We start from the raw sequence: 22,153 nt of genomic DNA, 5'->3' as shown, positions 1-22,153 counted from the left end.
TTCAACCAATAAACATGCTTAAAACATGCCCACAGCTGCTAGTAGATCCTCAGAGGATGGCAATTGGTTTGTACAACTTGTGTCCGTCCACAGGCGCACTTTATGATCTCGCAAAATTCACAAGATAAGGTGATAGGTGAAGGGAGAAAAAAATCTTCTTGAAATAATGTTTAGCTTGATATGAAACTGAAAATCACAACTTCCTAAGAAGATAACTGAACATATGGCTGTTCAATCGACAGTAACAAAACAGGAAACAAACACTTGTGAAGGAAAGACGGGTGACAACATTTAGTGAAACAAACTGCTGGTAAAGAGTTCTGTGTGCAGAAAGGTGAGACAGGAGTTGCTTGAAACTTGAAAATCAGAAAGAGTGGTGAGTACCTTCCGTTGCAGATCCACCCTCCAACTCGGGCTTGCCGCCGAGCACGTTAGCAGCAATGTTGTTTACCATATTTAGGATGGCATCTAAAAGAAAAGACCGTAACAACAACATAATTATTTTTGCAAGATGCATGGTTCCAGAGGGGCAGCAGTCTGAGGATAAACACATATTGAAGAAACCACAGGATTTGCCATTTGTTTTTCCTTTTTCCCTTACGACGCTGTTTATTTCCCCTACTATACTTTTCTGTCAGGAACTTTCTTTTTGCCCAGGCTTTCCCACTTTGCTCAGTGCTCCTCTTAAAAACTATATGACCCTCTGCTGTTTTATACATTTTTTGGTTAGAGCCCTTTAGATTTGAGTGTAAAGTAGAGAGGGGGCTGCGGCAGCTGTGCCATTGTTAAATCTGGAGACAGACGGGCACATTTGCGCAAGTGTGTGTGGTTTAAGGAAAAAAACTTAAAGTCGAGCAGCCGTGTGAATCCAAGTGGGTTAAAATACTAAGAAAACACTGAAGTCTGAATGAATCTATAACCGTGTCAATAAACGTACTGGTGTTTGCTGCGCCCACAGCTATACGGAGAACTGAAGTTTCTTCACTGAGATCAAAATAGCATCACATATGAAACGCAAAGCAGTTCTACTTTTCCGTATAGTATGGGATCAACCAGTCACATGCTGCTATAGAAAAGTATTCCCTACTTTGCGTTGTTAAAGTGCTTCTGGCACTGGTTTTCTTAACTGTCCCTCCTTCAATCATCCTAAATCACTTATGAGAACCAAACCTCATGGTGGATAATCTGCATTGTTGTGGCATTTCTAACGTTTTTTTCTAAAGTAACAGCATAAATTGTGTGTGTTTGTGTGCGTGTGTGTACATACTGGTTGCTGAACCAAGCAGGTTTTTAGAGGCCTTGTCCTCTGATGGTTGGTAGCCTGGGGGATAGTCTGCGGAGAAATAGTAAGACTTACATGCCAAAATACATATTTGCACTGTAAGAGACAGTAAGAAACAAGTGAAGGAATCTCTGCTGAAAAATGTCACCACCAGCCTGCGATATTTGGTTACTAATTCTGAGAGCAAGAATCTAATTACACTCCTTCCTCTGTGTAATCGTAGTCGAACTACGTTTTGCGGAGTGAAGCAGCTTAATTATAGTACATCTGGATTATCTGTGATAAAAAAAAAAAAATATATATAAAAAATCTCCATCTTACCATAGTCTTCATCCAAGTACTCCAGTCTTTCTGAGGGGTACTGGGAATCTGCTATCTCCTCGTACTCCTCCACCATGCTCGTCCCAAACACCCTACACAAAACACACACAAACATGGTGTTACACAAACGTACCTAAAGAAAAGGTCACAGGTTGAAAATACCACACGGCTGAGGCAGAGGAATATTGATGGGGGAAGGCAGCTCAGCAACACACGCTGCTCAGATCACAGTTGGGTCTCGAGTATATTCCTCGACTTAAAAGTGATGAGACTGTAAAAGAAAATATTGTCTAATGTTAATGAACACAATCTCTATAGTTTTCTGCACTCGATTTAGATTTTGTTTTCGTGGTTTGGTATGGTCTTCACTGTGGACAGTCTGCATAAAACCCACGCTAACCTCCTTGTAAAAAAAAAAAAAAAGGACTGGAGGGTTTTTATAAGCCCTTTAACCCCAAACTCAAGAATGTCCCCGATGACCCTGAGGACACACGTGTGTGTACATGTGTGCAAACAGAGCAATTAGACTGTGTCTGAAAAGGCAAGAAGATCCCTGGTGCTCTGGGTTATACCACAAACACAAATCTGAGAAGATAATGTTTTATTTGATGCAACTGGGTGGCTTTAAATCCACATATGTTACAGCCAGTATGCAAGAGAAGAGAAGAATAACAGTAGGTATGACGGCATTTTCTGCTGCAATAGAAATGTATAGAATGACAGAGGAATCCCTCAAAAGATCAACTAAATATTTACACAAGATCACAGTACCTCACTTTTTTTAAAATTACAGCACGGGTCCTGGCTTTATACTACAGTGTAAAATAAGCAAATAGACTGGATATTGTGGATATTAAAATGACATTTTTACCAGTAAAATAAATATAACATGACTGTCTGCAAATTGGTTTGTTAATTCTGACAACAGACATTTTGGTCTACGTCTAAATGAGCGTAAAGCTTCCCAACATAAATCGTGAAGTACAATTCATTATCTCACCTGATGAGACTGAGAGGGCAGAAATGCTCTGATCCAAAGTGAGAGAGGAGTTCAACCTGCAGAGAAAATGGACAAACTGTTAAAATTGTTGATTTAATTTTCACTTTAACACCAATGTCAATCCCAGATAATGTATTTATGCCGACCACATAAACCCACAACCCATTACAACTGCCAAGCTTTGACGACATAGTTTGTGTGCACGTTTCTACTTGTTCAATCTATTCCACATGCATTAAACATGATGCCGAAGCTCACCCATTACACTGTATGACCATTACAATAAATAGTGTTTATAAGCGGATCATAATCTCTGACAGAGAGAGGAGAGTGCTAACCTTTATGTACTTGATGAACATCTGATGCGACAGGAAGACAGAAGGAGAGAGAAATAAAACAAGAAAAAGAAATCAGTGAAGACTGATTCAAGCTACAAGCAAGTCAAGAATGTGCATACAGTTCAGCTTTATTATGAGACAAACTGCTGACATGAGCTGGATCATTGTTGTGAAACTGGCAAGACACTGGAGAGATAACGCTAACAAGCAGACAGAAAGATGCACAGGCATTAGGAGGGGCAGACAAAACAGACTGACGAGCTGAGGACAGATAAAATCATCAGAATGAGACGTAACGGTTTTAAGAAGCGTAGATCGGATCAAAGCGTATCATCCTGAAACCTTCTCGACAGTAAACTGTTTATGTAATCAAATAACACTGTTTCAAAAAGTGCACATTCATCACAGTAAGCGCCCCCACGTAACACCTACACTCCTCACATAAAGACGGATAATTATCCAAGCAGTGATCCATCGTTTAACTAGTCTACACTGTGAATATTTAGATAGACTTTCCCTTTAGACATTCAAATAACAGAAGACTGGATATCCAGTCATTCATAACAAGCTTAATAAATAGATTGTCACAGTGAACAACAGACTCAGCACTTGTGTCACCATTAAAGCTGAAAGAAGACCCCTTTGGGTGAAATTGTGGATTAGAGAAGCAGGCAGCAATGACTTAACTCTGCAGACAGAGTCGGTGCTAAAAGAGTTTTAAAAAAGAGACGGATGCCAACTGTAACTCTGGTAAACTGGACTATAAACACTGACCGTACAACACACTAGTTTCAGTGTTTTCTGCCTCTTTAGCTCCCTTGCTCAAATCTAATGTAAAACGAATGCATTTAGAGATCTTAAATGTTTAAGAATTTAAAATGAAAAGTAATCTTACCCACTGCAAGGGACATGAGCAGAAGGCAAGCGATTATTGAACATCACACACTGGATGAATTTAAAAGGACTTAAAAGATTTCTTCAACCTGATTCAAATCATTCTGATTAAAGATATCAACATAACTGTTTACAAGGGCACTAAATAAATTATCCTGCACCAAATCCCCCTCCATGGCTGCTATGATGTTCAGTTTATGTTGAACTGTTGTCATTAAACTGTTAAACTGAACTCGACCACTAAAACGTTCCTGTTATCTAGTCTAGCTCACTGGCTAAAATAGGGTTGTCAAATAATAGATAATAATACAAACCACAGCCTCCAAAATGAAAACACAGTTGAATCAACCACTCTCTCAGTTAATTGAAACGAATGCCGTGAAGATTAGATTTAGAACAGGAGAAAGCATTTGATTTCCCTAGTGTATCTAATGAACTGGCAAATGTATACCATGCCCCAAAACACTGGTTGGGGGATCTTTTTTAACATTTGCAAAGGGGCTCTGCCTGCTGTTGAACAAAGACAAGCTGATTCCAGATTCACATAACCTGAACTTCACCTGGAATTTACCAAGCACAGTGAACATGTGAAGAAAGAATGCATTTACTCTATCCAGAGAGAAAAGATCATCATGTTTATTAGACGCTAATATTTTCCGACTGAACAGATTATGAAAGGTTCTTAGCACCTATCTCTAATTTCTTTCCATCAGTCAAGTCCGTGGCTATTGAGGGCATTACACAAGACATTGTTATTCTGATTGGACTATTATTAGTACATTAGTGGCTCAACACTCGTGTCCAAAAGTATCAAGTGTTCGATATAATCTCCTGACCAAATCTCCGAACACCCTCGGTCCAACTTTGCTAAATAAGCTGTGACACCCAAGTCTTAAAATCAGCCCAGTTCTAATGTGCATCTGCTCTTTAGCTCCTACAAGTTAACCTCTGCTAGTAATGATGACAAGGCTAACGAGTCCTCCAGAGCTTTAAACGCAGCTTTAACTTGTGTATGAATGTGAACAGAGAATGAATGTCCTGCTCATTCCTCATCCCCTTGTGTATAACGCTATTCTCGCTGAATGAAAACACGAGTACCTTCACATATTTAGCATAAAGCTGTTCATCCAGCGGGAAACTCTGGACTATCCGCTCGTCACGGGCATGGAAAGTACCCAGCTTCACCCACTTGTTGGTGGGATACCTGCAAACAGAGCAATGGAAAAGTAAGCTGCGTGTTGACAAGGTCAATGGATTAAGCCAAACATTATCTGGCATGTTCTCAAAGGGGGGGGGGGGGGGGGCACAAATGTCATTGTATTCTTTCTGACAAGAGGTCGATCCTTCTATGCCAAAGGATGAATTTGTTTATGAGTTGTGGAGCAGCTAAAAATAAATCCCGAGGGTGGAATCCTAAACAAAGGCAACTCCTGCTCTGATTGCTCTAAACTTAGAGGTGATAATACAGGAGGAAGGAGATCATTTTTGGCAGCATTCGTCTTCAAGACCAGAGTTACATTATATGGTGATGTCTGAGGAAGTTTCACCAGTGACCTCAAGAATGAAAAGTAGTAACTTCCTATTGTCTTCAACACACTGAAAAAGCAAATAGCCACCATAAAGTCGTCAATGTGTTGACATTTATATCACCACATAATGATATTTTGTCCATTAAGTTGCCCGTGAGAACATGCGGATTATAGGGTTGTCAGAAATATATACCAGGTTATGAGTGGTTCTGTGTGTACATGGAAGGGACAAAGAGAGCATACCTGTCACTGATGGATACTAGAAAGTCTTTAGGTGTAGATGAGAAGAGCTCAAAGTTTGCAATGTCCAGCTGTTTCACTTGAATAGGCTCACAGAGCTCTATTACAAACCTGGGGAGAGGTAAATACAGAAAGTTTATTAACTCATGTTTATGAAACGTTCATACCTACGATCAGGTTCTCTTACAGGCAGACACTGAACGAGCACCCACCAGATCTTGTTGCTGCAGGGATTTAGCATGTAAAGGTCCATATTCTCCATTAGGATAGCTGAAGTGCTCTGAAAAAAAGAATGGTGATTAGCACCCATTAAGTAAGGCATATAAAACAGATGAATTTGTGACTAAATATCTGCTCTTGGTTCAGCTAAAAGTCTTATTTTACATGTATAAGAGCTTTTATAACAACTTTCATTAGTCTGCTGATACAATATGACAGCATGGCGTCAGTATCCTTGTAAGTGTGTGTTTGTAGGCGACAGTGGGGGGCAGGGGCTGTTGTGTGTTTAACCTTGGCCTCGTTGTTGGCAGAGAGTATCTTGGCACCACATTCCACGGAGGCGTAGTTATTCTTAAAGTTTTTCTGGACCTTCTTCACCGAATGGGGAGTGCCACTGGTTAAGGTGTGGAGAGACTGACCTGGATAGAGGCAGAGGGGTAAACATTAGCCACGTCAGAGCCCCTGGAAAAAGAGCATTGCCTGAGAGGAACAACTAGCGAGGTTATGCAACACACAGAAACGCACGCTCCAGTGACCACTGCTACAGAGAGAAGAGAGGAAAGAGAGAGATGAAGAGTGCCAGAGACAGAAATAGAACATGAGGGAGGAAGGAAGTAACAGAGAAATGCAGATTTAGACACGATACAAAAACAAGTGGCAAGATTTTGCATACAGAAGTAATGCTGCACCTGTGCTCTTAAGATAAATTAACATCATCAAGGCATTTTTCAGTTATCCAGTTTAAAACAGAGGCTCAGTGGGACGTTGCATGTTCTTGATGTTGACGTGCTGTGTAGCTTCCATTTATAATGTATGCACTTACTTTTCTCCTTCTCCACCTCCATGACTTGCTTCTTCCACTCATCGAAGGTGGGGATGTCCTCTTTGCTGGGCACTGAGGGATCAGTCTCCCTGCCAACATTAGCCTCCCCTGTCTGAAACACACAGGTCCAGGCGTGATGTCAAAACACAATCACATTCCTAATATTGGCTGTCAAAGTCTTTATTTCAAAGTTTGTTGTAGTTCACAGACAGAGAGTGCGGACCTGAGAAGGTAAGCCGACCCAGAACGTTGGCAAAGAACCAGATTTATACAGATCAACAAACGCAAGGGAGGGAATAGTACGTGGTGCACATGGTGCTGTGATCAAAGAGTGTGGTATGTGTTTGTATGTAGGTGTCATAGTCAGGTTGTCACTTGGCAATAACGAAGGGTATTAAAGCCAAAAGGTTGAAACTCTAGGGGTCAGAGGCAGTCCAGACATTGTTGTTATCTGATATTACGAAAGTAACACGTGGATGTGACCTTCTGGACAGCAGAAACAAAACAAGTGTATATGTGTAGCATGAGACTGATAAGAACAGAGAATAATGAGCCTCGTTTGGCCTTCTTCATCAGCATCCATCTAACACCAGCATCTCTGTGCGGAGGAGTACAGAAAGTACTGAATCTCAAATTGCTGCAGTGACTGTGACTAACAAGGTTACTGTGAATTACATGCACATCACTGTTAACGCGCATTCATGGTGTGTGGTAGAACAAGAGACCCCCAGACGCAGTCCATGGTAGTCAGCTAGCCCCCGGCCACTTGGGCATTGAGATGCATTGAGCTGTGAGTAATTTTTTGATGGATTACATAAGCGCCCTTTTGGACCTCACGAGCGAGTCTGATCCTAAAAATCCACCGACTCAGACGGGCTCTTATGTAAACACCCTGACGCGTACGTCCAGCCACGTACAGATTAGTCATCAGGTCTCAGATCCAAATAAAAAAAAAAAAAAACAATGTGCAAATACACAATCAACGCAAAGCCGCTGGGACAAATGTTTCCCCCGCATACAAGTGTCCTCCGTCCACGAAAAAGGGACTGAAGGCAAGTTGACTAAGCATTTGCAATCTGAAACATTCAAAGGATGACCTTTGCAAGAACAGATGTGCACACTGAATATTCATAGCGTTCATGGTAATGTGGCCAGCAGTTACAGACGTTCTCCTGTGATGATCAGATTTGCCCACTGCAGCATCACATTTCAGCCAGTTATGTCACCTGAGCCACGTACCCTGACTTCGCCATGTTCAAAGCATTCTTTCCTCAACACCTGTACAACAATCACATTTTTCATCAGGACACCTGCAGCTCTTTAATATCTCTAGCAACGCCTGCAGAAAACTCTGCCTTACCTTTCACGTTAGGTTTCTTTTGCATTTGGCTTTGACTTTTCTTTTAATTCACTTAAAACCTTCCTCCCCTTTTGAATTTGAAATGCCCTGATACATGGGAGAGACACTTGGGAATTGCAAGCTGCTGACCTGCTGTTCTTGGCGGTGGGGCTGGGAGGTGTTTCCCAAGTCCGACAGCCCATCTTCAAGGTCCTGCCGCTGCTGCTCTGGTGGTTCCTGGTCTAAAAGCCCTGGAGTGGACTGAGCTTCTGATTCAGGTCCAGAACTGGTATGTCTCTGGTCTGACCGCTGGTCGTCTATGGCCGCTTCATCCACACTGCATCACAGACATGGGGCCAATGAGGTGGACAGGGAGGAGAAAGGGAGGAAGAAGGATAAAAGAAGGAGGAAGAAGACAAATAAGTACACGGCAATATTAGACACGATGCAAAAAAAGTAACGAATGTTCAGTTTTTTTGACAACCCTTTATTGGAGCAGGCAAAAAAATGGAAAAGGGAAATTAAAAATTAAAAAAAGCAGAGGTAAGTGGAGAGCAAGGCCAGCGGTCGACGGATGCGCACAGCAGAGAGGTGTAGCTTGTAACTTGATTACCTGTCTCTGTGCTTTGATTGACTTCCGGTGGTTAGAAACTCACCTGAGGAGAGGGCTGCCAAAAGGGGAGTTTTCACAGGTTGCCAGTTCGGGGGGAATGACCCTGCACTGTGAATCAGAGTGCTCAGCAAAGACAAAGCTGTCTACTGGGAGTTCATCTCCTGCACTGGCAACCCACACTGCACTGAGGGAAAGAAAGGACATGGCGTTTACCACACCTCCTTACACTGGGGGAGGGTAGAGACAGGAGGATGGGGGGGGAGAGAGAGGAGGGCATGGGGACAAGGAGGAGGAGATAAATGACACAGGGCGGGAGAGAGAGAAGGCAGGATAAAGAGAGAAAAGACGGAGAGGAAACAGATGGACAGAAGGGGTAGATAGGTTGTTTGCAGGTGGGGCAGTCGATGTGCATGTCTTGACATCTTGACTGAAATGTCCTGTTGCTCAAAAGATGCCATGGGATGGACATATTCGTCTCAAAGGCTCAACCCAGAAGATGTCTTGACTAATCCTTGTCCAAGTTTCATGTCCACACAAATGGTTCTCCTCATTGTTCGTGACTGTGACATTCATGTCACTGTGCATAAGCAGTCCCACGTGACCGAAATTCTTGGCCACCAGGTGAATGATATGCGACCAAGAAATGTCCAAGATGTCCACTCCGCTTGAAGCGTCTCTTTCAGTTTGTGATTAGTTGTTTTATGGTTGAATTAGAAAACAAAATAATCGAAATAAAATAGACAACTGAGGGGAACAAAAGTTAACCAACAAAAATATCAAAGAAAAGGTACAATGTCTGACATGACAATGGGTTAATTCATTTGGTAAATCACCACTGGAACAGGGCTGAAATTGGCTTTAACCATTATGAGAGGAATATGCAGCCTGTTTTCTAGGCCGTCTAGGATTACAGTTTCGGTTCTCCAATGTGTTTTCTCTGTGGTTAGAGCCAACTTCTAATGCCAGAGATCAGGTCTCTGGAATGATGAAGTGAATCTGAGCTTACCCTGTGTGGGTCGGGCCAGCACTCTGTGAGGTAGGTACGTTTTCAGCTTCATCTGGGGATGTGGCTGGGTTTGGGTCCAGGCTGGGATTTGCAGCTTGGGCATCACTTGAGGTGTCTACTGGGGCTGGAGCATCTGCGGATACTTGGCCCTGTGCTGGAACTGTTTCTGGAGCGGGGGGCGCTGGAGCTTCGGGATCTTGGTCCTGGGTGCGAGTCTGCAGGTCCAAGTCACCCTGGGGGTCTGGGGTAGGTTCTGGCTCAGGAGCAACAGGTACAGTATCAGACTCCGAGTCTGGTTTCGTCTCCACCACCTCAACTTCCTGTGGATTCACAGTCTGGGGAGAGAAACACAAACACGCTCAAATACATGTGTAATTGTCTGATGCAGCTTTAATGTTGTCCTGTTCCACTTTAGCTGAGTTAAGTGACGCCAGTGTGTGCATCATATCCATCTTATAAATGTGTTTTCCCCCGACTAAAGACCAACATGATTCACCATTTTTTTTTTTATTTGTGCATTGTCACATCTATAAGTTGGAAACATAACTGACAGTCCTTCATAATTGCGAAGGTTTTGATGAAGAACAAATAAACACTGGCAAGTTGAAATGCTCTAAACTATCTTTTAGTTATTGACCAACTCATCTAGAATTGTATTTTTTGATCCTCCTCCGTTCTTGAAGAGAGTAGCACCGTGTCTCTGTACACTGCAATTTTAATTTTGTCGATCCAATTGCAATCTTAGAAATCTTTGAGAAACTCTCAGGTTACCTGGTCATGGTGTATGTTGTGTTTTGCTAGCTTCTCCAGCGCTGCTCTCTCCGTCTCTAATCCCATATCGTATGATGTGTGTGTCGTCCATTCTTCCACCACCTAGGGGAAAAAAATAAACAATCACCCCATCGCCTTGAATAAGAGCTTTAAATAACAGCAAAGCAGTTGCGGTATAAGAAATATCAGTGCATGACGATGCACTGCTGAGGCACAAGAATTCAGAATCTTTAAAATGTGTTGTTAATGATTGGTGTTTATGTTAAACATGTTAGATCCGAAAGGTCTTTGCATCTCAGGAAGTGAAAAAGCCCTTTGTTGTAGGACAAAGACTACGTTATAAGGCCAGTGACAGACTGCCAGGCCCTGCTCAACTGCCCTGGCAGGCCTGTTTGTTGCTGGACCTCAAACAATGATTCCTCTTCTTCTATGCTCACAAATGCATACCACAACACACTCACTTCCCCAAATTATCATTCTCCCTGATATTCGCGCATAAACACACAACTTTGAGGGTGTGTGTGCACAAGAACTGGGGCTCTGTAATATTCAGACCAGACCCAGCTCTCAGCCAGCACCAGCCCACTTCATGCCAACAAGGCCGCTCTTCTCTCCACGGTGAATGGATGAATGGCATCCACAGACTTAGAGATGGATTAGTCTCTACCCGGCCGGCCTTAAGCTGATGGGTGTGAGTTGGGTTATGCTCAAGGTTTCTTCCTGTTAAAAGGGAGTTTTTCCTTGCCACTGTCGCCTTCAGGCTTGCTCTGGGGGTTTTAGGCCGGGTTTCAGACCGGATGTTGACAATTTGTACTGTTATTGACGCTATATAAATAAAATTGATTTGATATGAATTGAATTAAATTAGTGTCCGACAATTAGTGTCAGCCACTGAGGTAACAGAGAAGACAACAAAGCTGAGAACTACATAAGCTTTGTAGACCCTGAACTCATGCCCCACTGGGAAGGTTCTAACCTAAAAACACCATGACCTCTATGACTCATTCGCCAAAAAACATATACTCCTGACAATATGTAACTGGGCTGATATTTACCTTAAAGTGGCTGTAAAACTCTTTCTGAGGTCTCCGGACAAAGTTTATATTATTATACACTGTACCAGCTAAAGAAAAAAGATGAAAAAACTGATAGGTTGTTTTCCTTTTTAATTACTCCAACCTGGGTAGGAGCTACAAACACTTACGTAATATCCTTAACGTCCCACCATGCACAGGGTGGCCTCTCTAACCCAGGACCTCCCTGACCAATCACTTGCATTTCTCTGTAACTACGCCTTCTCTCTCTCCAGGCCTCCTAGATTTCACCGGGGGTTAGTGGGTCACGAAAGTACATGACCCAGCTCCCACCACTACTCACTTGGTGTTCTGCTAACTCATGCATTTCACCAGTAAGTCTAATAATACTGCTCAGCATCTCAAAGCTGAGCCAGCAGTGTTGACCACACTGAATATTTAACTTATTTTAGTTGTGGCTATGACAGAAAATCATTTCTAGATGTAGTTTGTTACCAAAAATATTTTAAAAAATCCAAAGATCGTCCAAACAAACTGTATGGTAACATTACAGCTATTCATTAAAATCATCCACATACCTTGTTTTGAGTGGAGTCCTGCTCCTGCTCGTGGCTGTCAGGGTCTTTGTCCTGGGCAGACTGACCTCGGCCAGACAAGCTCTGCTCTGAACAATACACATGTTGACTGGGGTACCTGAAACACAGACAAATGAAATGCAACATTATCATCCACGTACATCAAGTCACTTGTACACCAACATACACTCACTTGCCAAAACATCAGGTACATACATTCTAATATAACAGCACTGCACTTTATCTTAGCTTCATGAAGGATATAATGTTCAACTTATGTTCAGACAGCGTCAGAAAGGTGGTAAATCAATTGTATGATTGTTTTGGAGGATGTCGTTAAACTGCATTGAATTAAACACAAAAGCGTTTCTGATATTTTGCCTTGCCCATTAAAATAGGGTTGTCAAAATAATAGAAACACGTGTCAGCACAAAACAATAGAATTCAATAATACTACAAACCACAGTTTAATTAAACAAAAGATGAATACCGTACCCTTTATGAAGCTAAGATTTGATATGAGCAATGGGTGCCTTTCTGTTCAAAGACTGCTATTGCTCTACATCACAACCTTCACATTGAAAGCATTTCCGTCATCGAGACAGGGTGACTGAGCTTTTTAGACACTGGGAGTGTTGAGGATAAAGTCGAGAGGCAAAACCAAAGGAAAGTACCCAAATTATGTCTACAGAGACAGGCGGGATGTGAATGAACACGTGTAAATAATCAGCAAAAACTAAAAATTCCACTCGTTACACGCATTCTTACAAGCTGCTCAAGGACAACTGCATTCTTTGATTCAGTATACTCAACACCATCCTGTTTGTCCCCCACATTTCAGCTCTAAACTTTTGGCGGGGCTAAAGGTATTGCTGCGATTCTTTTAGCGAGTCAAGGTAAACACAGAGCTCTAATCTGAGGCTCCATTCAGCCTCCGAAACTCAAATAGTCAATTTATGGTTTGGTGTCCTCCAACTTATTTTTGACGACTTCCAATGGTTCCCACAATGTACAAAAACATAGCTGCCCTTTACATGCAGTGTGCTCAAGGCCTACTGAGCCCGGAGCACAGATTAACTCACGTCATCTCTTCCGTACAAGTGGGAGACTGTAAAAGCACAAGAAACGCTGTTTTTTATGGTGAATTTTAATAATAGGCTGACTGTGCTGTCCTTGGAAAATAAATGAACTTTCATTTTATGAATGTCAGAGCTCAGCAGCAGGACAGACTGAATAAATGAGTGCAAATAAGGATGGGAAGGTTAAGAAAAAATAAAAGCCAGAGCTAATAGCAGGGAGACGTGGCAATGGACAGATAAAGAAAGAGCAGACCTAGACGGGGACAGAGGAACGTAACACAGTTTGTTATCTCATCACAAGAGCTGAAATGAAGTGAAGAATGGAGCAAGAGGTCTGTCTAAACATGTTTCCTCAGCTATGATGCCAACAAAGCCACTAACTGCACTTCCTTACCAGGTCATTATAGGTACTCTAGGGAATATAAATGCGTTCTAATACAAGAGTCCTGCACTAAATCTCCTGCCATGTTATAATCTTCAGTTTCTAAACAAGCTGTGTCAGAAAGGTGATAATTAAAGTGTACAATAATACTACAAAACCACAGCCTCCAAAATGAAAACACAGGCGACAGTTCTTTCAGTTAAGTGAATGTAATGCTGAATACAATAACCTTCATGAAGCTAAGACGTAGTGCAGGACTAGGGATGCACCGAAATGAAAATTCTTGACCGAAACCGAAAACCGAAAATGAAGAGCCCGGGGCCGAAAAACCGAAACACCGAAAGAAATACATTAAAAATAATAATGGAGCAAGAGCTTTAGCAGCTGGAAATCAGCATCGATCCATTGTGCTGTTAGACTGAGTATATTTGTTTTTATTTTTATTTTAAAAAAATTGGTTTCCAATGGCACGCCATCTACCCGCACTGCCTTCACGACCTACCAGACGTACTGTGCACCCCTGCCTTGGCATCATCACCGGGAAACTGTCTTGCTTGGGTTTCAGGTGATAAATTAAACCCCACATGGAGAAATTCTTTGCAGATGCACCCCTCTTGAAATTTCAGTATAACACGTTTTGCAAATTGCTATCAATGGGTCTTTATATAATATTTATATAATACTTTATATATTGAAATACGTCCACACGGCAGACATGCCCGTGTTGGCTGCGGTTGTTGCTTGCGTCATCACAACATCCCGTTTCGGCAATAAAAGTCTTTAACCAAATGTTTGGCCACCGAAAATTTTCACCAAATTTTCGGTGGCCAAACATTCGTTGCATCCCTATGCAGGACTGTTAAATTAGAATGCATTTGTTTTCCATACTGTACCTAATAAAGTGGCAAGTTAGTGTACACCTAGATTCAGCTGAATTTGTTGTTTAGCGGACTACTTTGAAGCTATTCGTTAAACTTGTTATACACAGACTGAATTACACTGAAAGAGGCCACAACCAAACAAAGACGTCTTCACACATTGGCCTCTGGTAGGAAAACTAGAAGGCCTCTATGACATGGACGAGCTCAAACTCTGAACATGACAACACCTTACATCAGTTGGTGTCGCATCAAAAGACACAAAAAGCCAGCTCAGCTTGCAAGCACCTTTGCGATTCTCAAACCGGAGCGACTCCTCTTGAGTGGTGGAGTATCAATGTCAGGAGAGAGCAGGCCACATGGACACTCATATTAGCACCCTGTCACCCTGGCTGTCAGAAGGAGGCAGATAAGCAGAGAGCCCACGTACTCACAATCGCAAAGAGACAACCATCTGTGCAAGTCAGTGTACTGTCACTCAGAGAGCCTCGCCATCTGTATTCTGTTCATTAGCTTTTGAGGGGACTGAATGACAAGAACATCCGGTTACATAAGAGGATCCTTTGAAAACTGCCAAGGAAACGGCATTGGATTTATGAACAAATAAGAACTCAAGATGATAAGGTGTTAATCCTACAATTGGAGCTATTTTTAATAAATTCATCAAGTTTCTCTTGAGTCTCTACTGAATTCAACATGTTGTCTGGGTGTGTTGCTGTAGGCTGTGGAAAGAGATTAATATATCTGCTTGTTCTGTGATGGACTATCTCTGTCTGAATGTTGAGAATAAGTGTGATGTCCAGGACAAAGACCTTGACCCCACTTCTGAGGAACAGTTGTCTCTGACACCAACATGTGACACCATTGTTGTTTTAGATCCCCGCTGACAATGAAATATGTGCATGCTTGTATATGTGTTAACACCTCATAATAAAAGCTTTCTCCGAAAGGGCCAAAAAAAAAGCCTCAAAGCCAGCGAGGGAAACCTAAGACGCAAGCACCGTACTGTACCACTGAAGCTAAATTGGGGCTCCTGGCTAAACTTGGGTTCATAGCTTTCAACTATGTTGCGTTTCAAATGTCTGCTGTGTCCACTCTTAACCTCTCAAACAAAAATGGATGTAACGCAAGGGCATCTTCCACATAGTTCGCTGAAAGCGTCATGAGGTTATGAGTGCCAGCAATTTATGAGGACAACATGAAATACTTCCAGTATCAACAGCGATGATTCATGGTTGCATCTCAGGATCTGATGTAACTCAGATACTAGATCCTTTTTCATGCCAAAACTTATGGATTGACTGTTGACAATCACATAATGACTAAACGAGAGAATCATTCAAATGAACAACATTTACTGTCTTGACTGTACATGTTCAGTCAAGACAGATCCACTACTTGCCTTTCTCAGGCTAAGCCATGTCAGGCAACACCCAATGATCACAACCACATACGCTGTTGAGTAAAAAACTGACACATGTTGTCAAGGAATGTCAAGGAACTAGGACAACAGTGAAAATCAGGCCAAACGCCATTAAAACATTCATTTAACACAGCAACAAACGCAACTCTCAGACTCCTTTCACTTCCTTAAACTGCAGATACTACAACCTTTGAAAATGATCCAAAAATGTATTCATGATCTGGCCTGCCATCACACGTAAAATGTATCAAGCAACAAGCAATCACAAGACGCTGATAGAAACTGAAAAGGAATTTTAACTGGGAGTGTTAGAGAGTGGCTCGCTCATGAAAACATAAATAATTAACACAGTCAAAAGGACTGTACAAGTAAGAATAGAGAAGTAAAGCAGGAGCCCATCCACTCCTTTTATAAAGGCAGGATACAGGGCTGTGTATGTCAAAATAATGGGCATAAATATTACTAATCAAACTCAAAACCCATTTTATTTTATCCCAACTGAAGCAGTGGATAACCAGTGGATTCTCCTCAGTTCCTACGCGCTAGAAGCCATATCTTTCTGCAGGTGTAAGGTGCTTCCATTTGTGTTGTTCTTGGATCACTTGACTGTTTGCACGATGTGTTTCCTCAAAGCCTGGCGTCTCTACACAGGACGAACAACGTTGTAGAATTCTTTACAAATGTCTGACATGGTCTAAATGCTGCTGAGAGGTGATGGCAAGTAAGTTCTGGCAAACTCTCTGAAACTAAGTGTGGCTGTTTCACTGTCTAACTTTACAGTGTAGGCTTGACTTTGACAGAGAGCAAATCATGCAAATATTTAATATGTGTATATATGTGTATATGCAGTTCCTGTTATTAATATTTAATAGTCAAAAATGCCTAAATTATTTAATTAGCAGTCCGTTTTTGTTCCTTTCTTGCGATAATCATTTTTTAAAAAGCCTTCAATCACTTAGATAAGAGAACACTTGTGTAAATAGCAAAGGACGTGGCTGACAAACAGATCACATACCACAGTGCAGGTTTAGAGGGAACACGTCACAGAGTAAACCATCCTGTATCAACGTCCCGGATGACTGATGCTAATCTGACGAACTTCCGCAAGTGACTCACTGAACTAATGTTTAACTTGGAAGTCACAAAGCCTTATATTCGAAAAGATAAATATTCAAATACAAAGATTAAAATATGTGGATCAATCTAAGACCACAATTGCCCGCCATTTACTGGGCGTAATGCCACTGTGAAAAAAATGAGATGCTCTCCTTGACTGAAAAGAAAGACCTGAGTGTTGACATTCCTTCCTAAGATTGAAAAAAAAAAGCTGGTGAAAGAAGAAAAAAAGTTGTCGGGCCGATCAGAGAGGATCTGCTCCGTGACCTACTTTTTAATTCAAATCATTATGCAACTATGGGTGGGGAAACGCATGACCCACAAATGCAGAGGGACTACTGAAACATGCATGTTTAAGTGTGACATTTATATTACATACAGGTAGTGGGTCAATGCCAAGACAGTGGAGGGGCCGCCTCAGGCAAGATTAATGAGTCAGCAGCTTCAAATACTCTCTTCTCTTCTGTGTCTATCCCCGTTTCCTGTCCCACTTCAGAATCACCTGGGGATTAGCAGGAAGTCTTTCTATCTTTTGCGTTCCCCTCTCTGAAGATTCAGCTATTTTGCAGCGCTTCCGAAGATAATCAGCTGTGGACAGATGCGCACATGGACCCTGGCTATGTCCTAATACACTGTCTGTACTGGTTCCGAGCAGCCAAATCCCCTGATATTTCCTGTTGGCTTTAGGACTATTCAGAATCAGGGGACGAGCTAACACGCCACCAAATCCACTGTACTGTACTAACACACTGAGATGACACAGGAGACAGGTGGAGGTTTGATTAATCTGCCAACAGCGAGTCAAATATTAGCCCCAGATGCATGACATGCAAAGTGCGCTCTGATATCTTCTTAGACAGGATATTTTCAGAGCATGACTTCACTCTTCTATCTTTTGCTTGTTCAACAATAGCTTATTTGTTGTCCTCTCTAAAATGTACACAAGAATCATAGGAGGTTTTCTCTAGTCATTCTGCCCTCTGATACAAACTCAACGTGGTCACAGCGTTACATGGCGACACATGAACTAGAACACCTGAGCCAGAGCAGATTAGTTGCTGCCTCTTCCTCTCCTGGCCTCAATCTTAGACCAGCTTGTTGTTCTTCATTATATAAAATCTCTCTCTCACACACACTGGTTTAAACTACCCAACAACACGTGATACACTAAGTCATTACTGTCCCTAATTGCCTTAAATGAAAAAGCGTCGCTGTGTCATGTATGTTGTTTTGAAGTTGATTCAAGAATTTAACAGCAGAGTGAATGCTACATCTGTCTGGCCTCTGCTCTAAAAGAGAGTCTTGTGATGTTTTTCCACTGAAGTTTAAACTGTTCTCGACATATGACGTGAGGTGGAAAAAAAACATAAATAACAGCGTGATGGTGAGCTGAGTTAGTTCAAGTTTACCTTTTAAACTAGGTTGTCTATTCGCATGTTCAGAAAGTGAAACACAAACAGTAATAGGGCATTTATTTCCTTGTGAGAACAACTCCTTTAAGCAGCCACACGATCCATTTTCAGCTGCTCCGAAAAGAAGAAAACAGAGAGGAAGGGAGAATCCAGGATCCACGTGGGCAGAGACGGATTGTGGGGCAGGGAGAAGGGCCAGGGCTCGCCAAGAAAAGTAGGCCAGCGCATCTGCCAGGCAGACAAAACCATGTCGTCAGTGTTCGGAGGCGGAGGGAAGGCAGAGCCTAAGAGCTCAGCCTTAAGAGGACTGACTGCGCTTGCGAATGTACGTTAGAGTCAACGCAACCCTTTCCCTCCACGTCGAAGCATGAAATAATGTAGAGCAGCAGTTTGTTCTAAAGCCTGCTGATCCCCCATAATCCTCTCCACTGGTCCATCCTCATGGCAGCTTGGACATAGTGGATGAACTGGTTAATAGCTTTCATGTCAACAAAGGCCGGACACAGTGCCACTTGTGCAAAGACAAGACCATATCTCCCCCTTCATGGTCTCTCTTCAGTGGTAACCAGTGAAATACAAACCTGATCCCAAGGTCAGTTTGTTTTCAAAGCATTGCCTTGACTTGCACCAGGATACAGAGCTAACATCCTCCATGCACACAGTTAAAATGTGACGATGCATTTTCTATTGCGGACCCAAAACTACTGATTTGATCAAATTTCGTCTTTCATTTCTCTTTTTTCTTTTCTCGATATTCTATGCTTTAGGCTACTGGATTACTAATTCCCGTCATTTTCTGTATCGATCCTCTATTTTTACTTGACTACTCATAACTTCATGTCTGTAAAACCTCAGGTACATCTGACCACGAAAGACAGCTGACGAGGGGCTCTCTAGTAAAAGGTGCATAGAGATTGTTTAGTTCAAAGACGACCAGACTTGTAAGAGTCTTGGTTTTAAAGAGAGGCTGCTACCAGGAACTTAGCCAACAGACAAGAAGTGCAAAGATTTGAGAAAATCGAAGTTCATGTGTTCTACCTTGCTGTTCGAGACACATTAGGACAGTGGTTTTAATGTGTTGCTCTCCTCTGCTGCACTGAATGACCCTGAAGGTATCGTGAGTGCTGAATTGAGTAAAGGCCTCATTTCCCTAAGTGCTTTGATGCACTCTGCTGACTTGATGTATAGGAGGAGTACAGGCAACACATTTCATCCCTTTTGAAGGGATCACCTGTACTTACTTTCAGATAAAGGAACCGAATCAGTCTCATTTATTTTCTTGGTCCAAACTTTGGGCTTAGGGGTAAAAACATCCAATTTCATTTTTTATCCTCCATCTTACTGCGGAAAGTGGCAGCTCAAACACAAATGTGCAACCTAGGGTTAATGATAATACTGCATTTAAAATAAAAGACGGTCCATAACAAAGACACTGAGCAGACACAAACTCCTTTTGATTCATTTTGTCCATGGCCAAGGGGCGACTGCTGTCCCACATCACGGAAATCAAGTCTCTGCTTCATGCTTACTTCAAAACAAGGAAACACAACCACAGCATATGTCACTCTCCAGTCCTACATTCAACAGATATGGACAAACAGTCAATGCTGTGTTTGTAACCAGGCAAAACAGATTCACTAAAGCTTATAGAACATCTGGGGTTAGTTTATATGGAGGACAAGTGTGTTGAGATGAAAGTGGAATTTAGTTGCATTTATTCAGATTTATGACCAACAAATAGCTTAAGATTAGTCCGATTTAGTTTTAAGTGTGCTCCATATTAAGTTATCTCGTTTGTATGTAGTAGCAGGTCTACGATATACTAAGAGACCTCTTTGAACGTGTAGATAAATACGTTCACTGACACTGAAGGAACCATTATACTTACTGTACGTATATTAAATCAAATCATGATTAGATTTACTGTCTTTACTTCAAATATGGAGTCTCTCTGAAACAACTGCAGGTCATGACTAAACATCTGCAGATTGAAACCTTGAGGCTTTGCCAGAACACCTGATCAACCGTGTTCTGATAAACTTGCGTCAAACTTCCTTTTAAAGAAGGTGATCAGAAGCTTTCTCATTATTCATGTTCAAATGCCATGATAATTCATGCACTAACACACACACCCAGTAGTTCCTGGCAGCGAATCATCAATTCGTCCTGTTTCCTCTTGATGCCAAATGATTAAGTCACTTGAGTACATTTCATTTTATAAAGGCTGCATGGTTCAATGATCTACATCATTTGTAGAGATCGACTATGATCCATAATGATCTTTTTCCACCAGCACTGTGACGCACATAAATCCTTCTTTGCCGTGTACACAGGATCCTTTCTCTAGGATGCAGTGTGAAGGAACAGGCACACCTTTATTTGGAGGCTATCCTGGAGAACCAAGCAGGCCAAGTCACCAGGTGGAAGCTGCTGAAAAGTAAAGTTCACCTCACAAATCTGCAACCCAAACCTAAATAACCAACAGTGATCTGCATGTTGTTTGCCTTCATTAATTAAACTATTCCCACGACCAAGGACACGTTACTAAAACATCACGATACAACCACCGAACTGAAATTCACACCGGTCAAACGGCAAATCCAAACAACCAAAGCACACTTGTCAATTGTTGCGAATAAGCTAAAACAAAAGCTGTCTATATGCAGATGAGCCTTCTTATTCTACCACTTATCTTCAAATTTGGTAAATTCTTGTACATTTATCTACAGGCTGAGCAGCCACTCAGTCTCTTCAGCAGAAATACCTGCACAGAGTGCCATCAGCAGCTCAGGGAGACAGACGGACTATGAGTAGACTGATAGTGACTGATATCCTTCATTATCTCTAAACGTCACTCATTGTTTTCATTCCTGGAATATTATTTGTATTACTGACATTTTACTTTTTTTTTTCCCAAGATATGACTGAGCTTCTGTGCTGCTGTAAATGGTTTTCTTTTGCTTATTCAGTTATGAAAGTAATAATGAAAACAATTGTGGAAACAAACGACTAAAGAGTCAATGAAGAACTGGGTAGATTATCGATAAGACAAAAATAAAATTCTAACAATTAAACACGGTGGTTAGTGGCTGGACCTCGACAATGAGAAGATGAGAACCCCTACACACCTACATGCTGATGGCAGTGGTAGGTATGGTAAGCCAGTGAGTCAAATAGCTAATTACAGGGACTGGTCGGGTACAAACAGTATTTAACGTTACAAAATGAGAGGGTCTGAACACAGTGGGTCAGCTATTTTCATGCGTTTTCATTAAGACAAAAGTATTTAAGTGCTGTGTTTTGGGACACAAATAACTAACTTATTTCATTGTTTATTATTTTCTCATTTGCTTGTTTTGTAAAATTAGAGACAGAACATGTATGAAAAAATTGCAGATTCCTTATTTTGTAAAATTACGTTATATATATATATTATTTTTAAAAATATATATATAATTAGTTTACTATCATAATCAAATAATCATCCAATCCTGATGATATGGATAATGTACGGAGAATGTTAAGAAATCAGTTTTGTGTTGACTGTCAAATGGACTTATTTGGTGGAAATCCTTACGCATGCTGAGTTGAAATAAATGTGTCTGTCTACATAAATGTGTAAAGCTTAGTTGCATTTATATAAAAAAACTTAAATTATGTCATGAGGGTTAAGAAGGAAAGCTATAAAGCAGTTACAGGCGTTTTTATCGATAAAACCCGGAGCTGTGTTCATCAGCAGTAATATGAAGCACACGCGTCGCCTCAGGTCTAACGCCAAGACAAAAGACCCACAGTGACAGTTTGGTGGCGACAGTGATGCTGTAAGATCGCAGCGTTCCCAGTCAGACGGGGATCAAAGAGGCTTGGGAACACGACATC

The 22,153-nt window shown here is 41.6% G+C and overlaps 1 protein-coding gene across 4 annotated transcripts in view; it reads right to left on the bottom strand.

Annotated features, from left to right (window-relative positions):
• Nucleotides 1–22,153, bottom strand: part of suco (SUN domain containing ossification factor) — a 39,108-nt gene that overhangs the window by 9,908 nt on the left and 7,047 nt on the right. For 2 of the 4 annotated variants that reach the window (XM_084548806.1, XM_084548807.1), the window contains exons 2-16: nucleotides 11,988–12,102; nucleotides 10,376–10,477; nucleotides 9,605–9,939; nucleotides 8,642–8,782; nucleotides 8,136–8,322; nucleotides 6,647–6,758; nucleotides 6,115–6,242; nucleotides 5,817–5,884; nucleotides 5,608–5,715; nucleotides 4,934–5,039; nucleotides 2,942–2,962; nucleotides 2,604–2,659; nucleotides 1,604–1,695; nucleotides 1,268–1,333; nucleotides 385–468 (exon numbers count right to left, since the gene is read on the bottom strand). In XM_084548806.1, the coding sequence (XP_084404932.1) occupies nucleotides 385–468; nucleotides 1,268–1,333; nucleotides 1,604–1,695; nucleotides 2,604–2,659; nucleotides 2,942–2,962; nucleotides 4,934–5,039; nucleotides 5,608–5,715; nucleotides 5,817–5,884; nucleotides 6,115–6,242; nucleotides 6,647–6,758; nucleotides 8,136–8,322; nucleotides 8,642–8,782; nucleotides 9,605–9,939; nucleotides 10,376–10,477; nucleotides 11,988–12,102 (1,721 nt within the window). The remainder of the gene's footprint in view (nucleotides 1–384; nucleotides 469–1,267; nucleotides 1,334–1,603; nucleotides 1,696–2,603; nucleotides 2,660–2,941; nucleotides 2,963–4,933; nucleotides 5,040–5,607; nucleotides 5,716–5,816; nucleotides 5,885–6,114; nucleotides 6,243–6,646; nucleotides 6,759–8,135; nucleotides 8,323–8,641; nucleotides 8,783–9,604; nucleotides 9,940–10,375; nucleotides 10,478–11,987; nucleotides 12,103–22,153) is intronic. The other 2 variants (XM_084548808.1, XM_084548809.1) reach the window with 2 other exon arrangements.

Source organism: Chelon labrosus (assembly GCF_963514085.1).
Source record: "Chelon labrosus genome assembly, chromosome: 7".
NCBI classification, from domain to species: Eukaryota; Metazoa; Chordata; class Actinopteri; order Mugiliformes; family Mugilidae; genus Chelon; species Chelon labrosus.
This window is presented reverse-complemented; position numbering and strand designations above follow the sequence as displayed.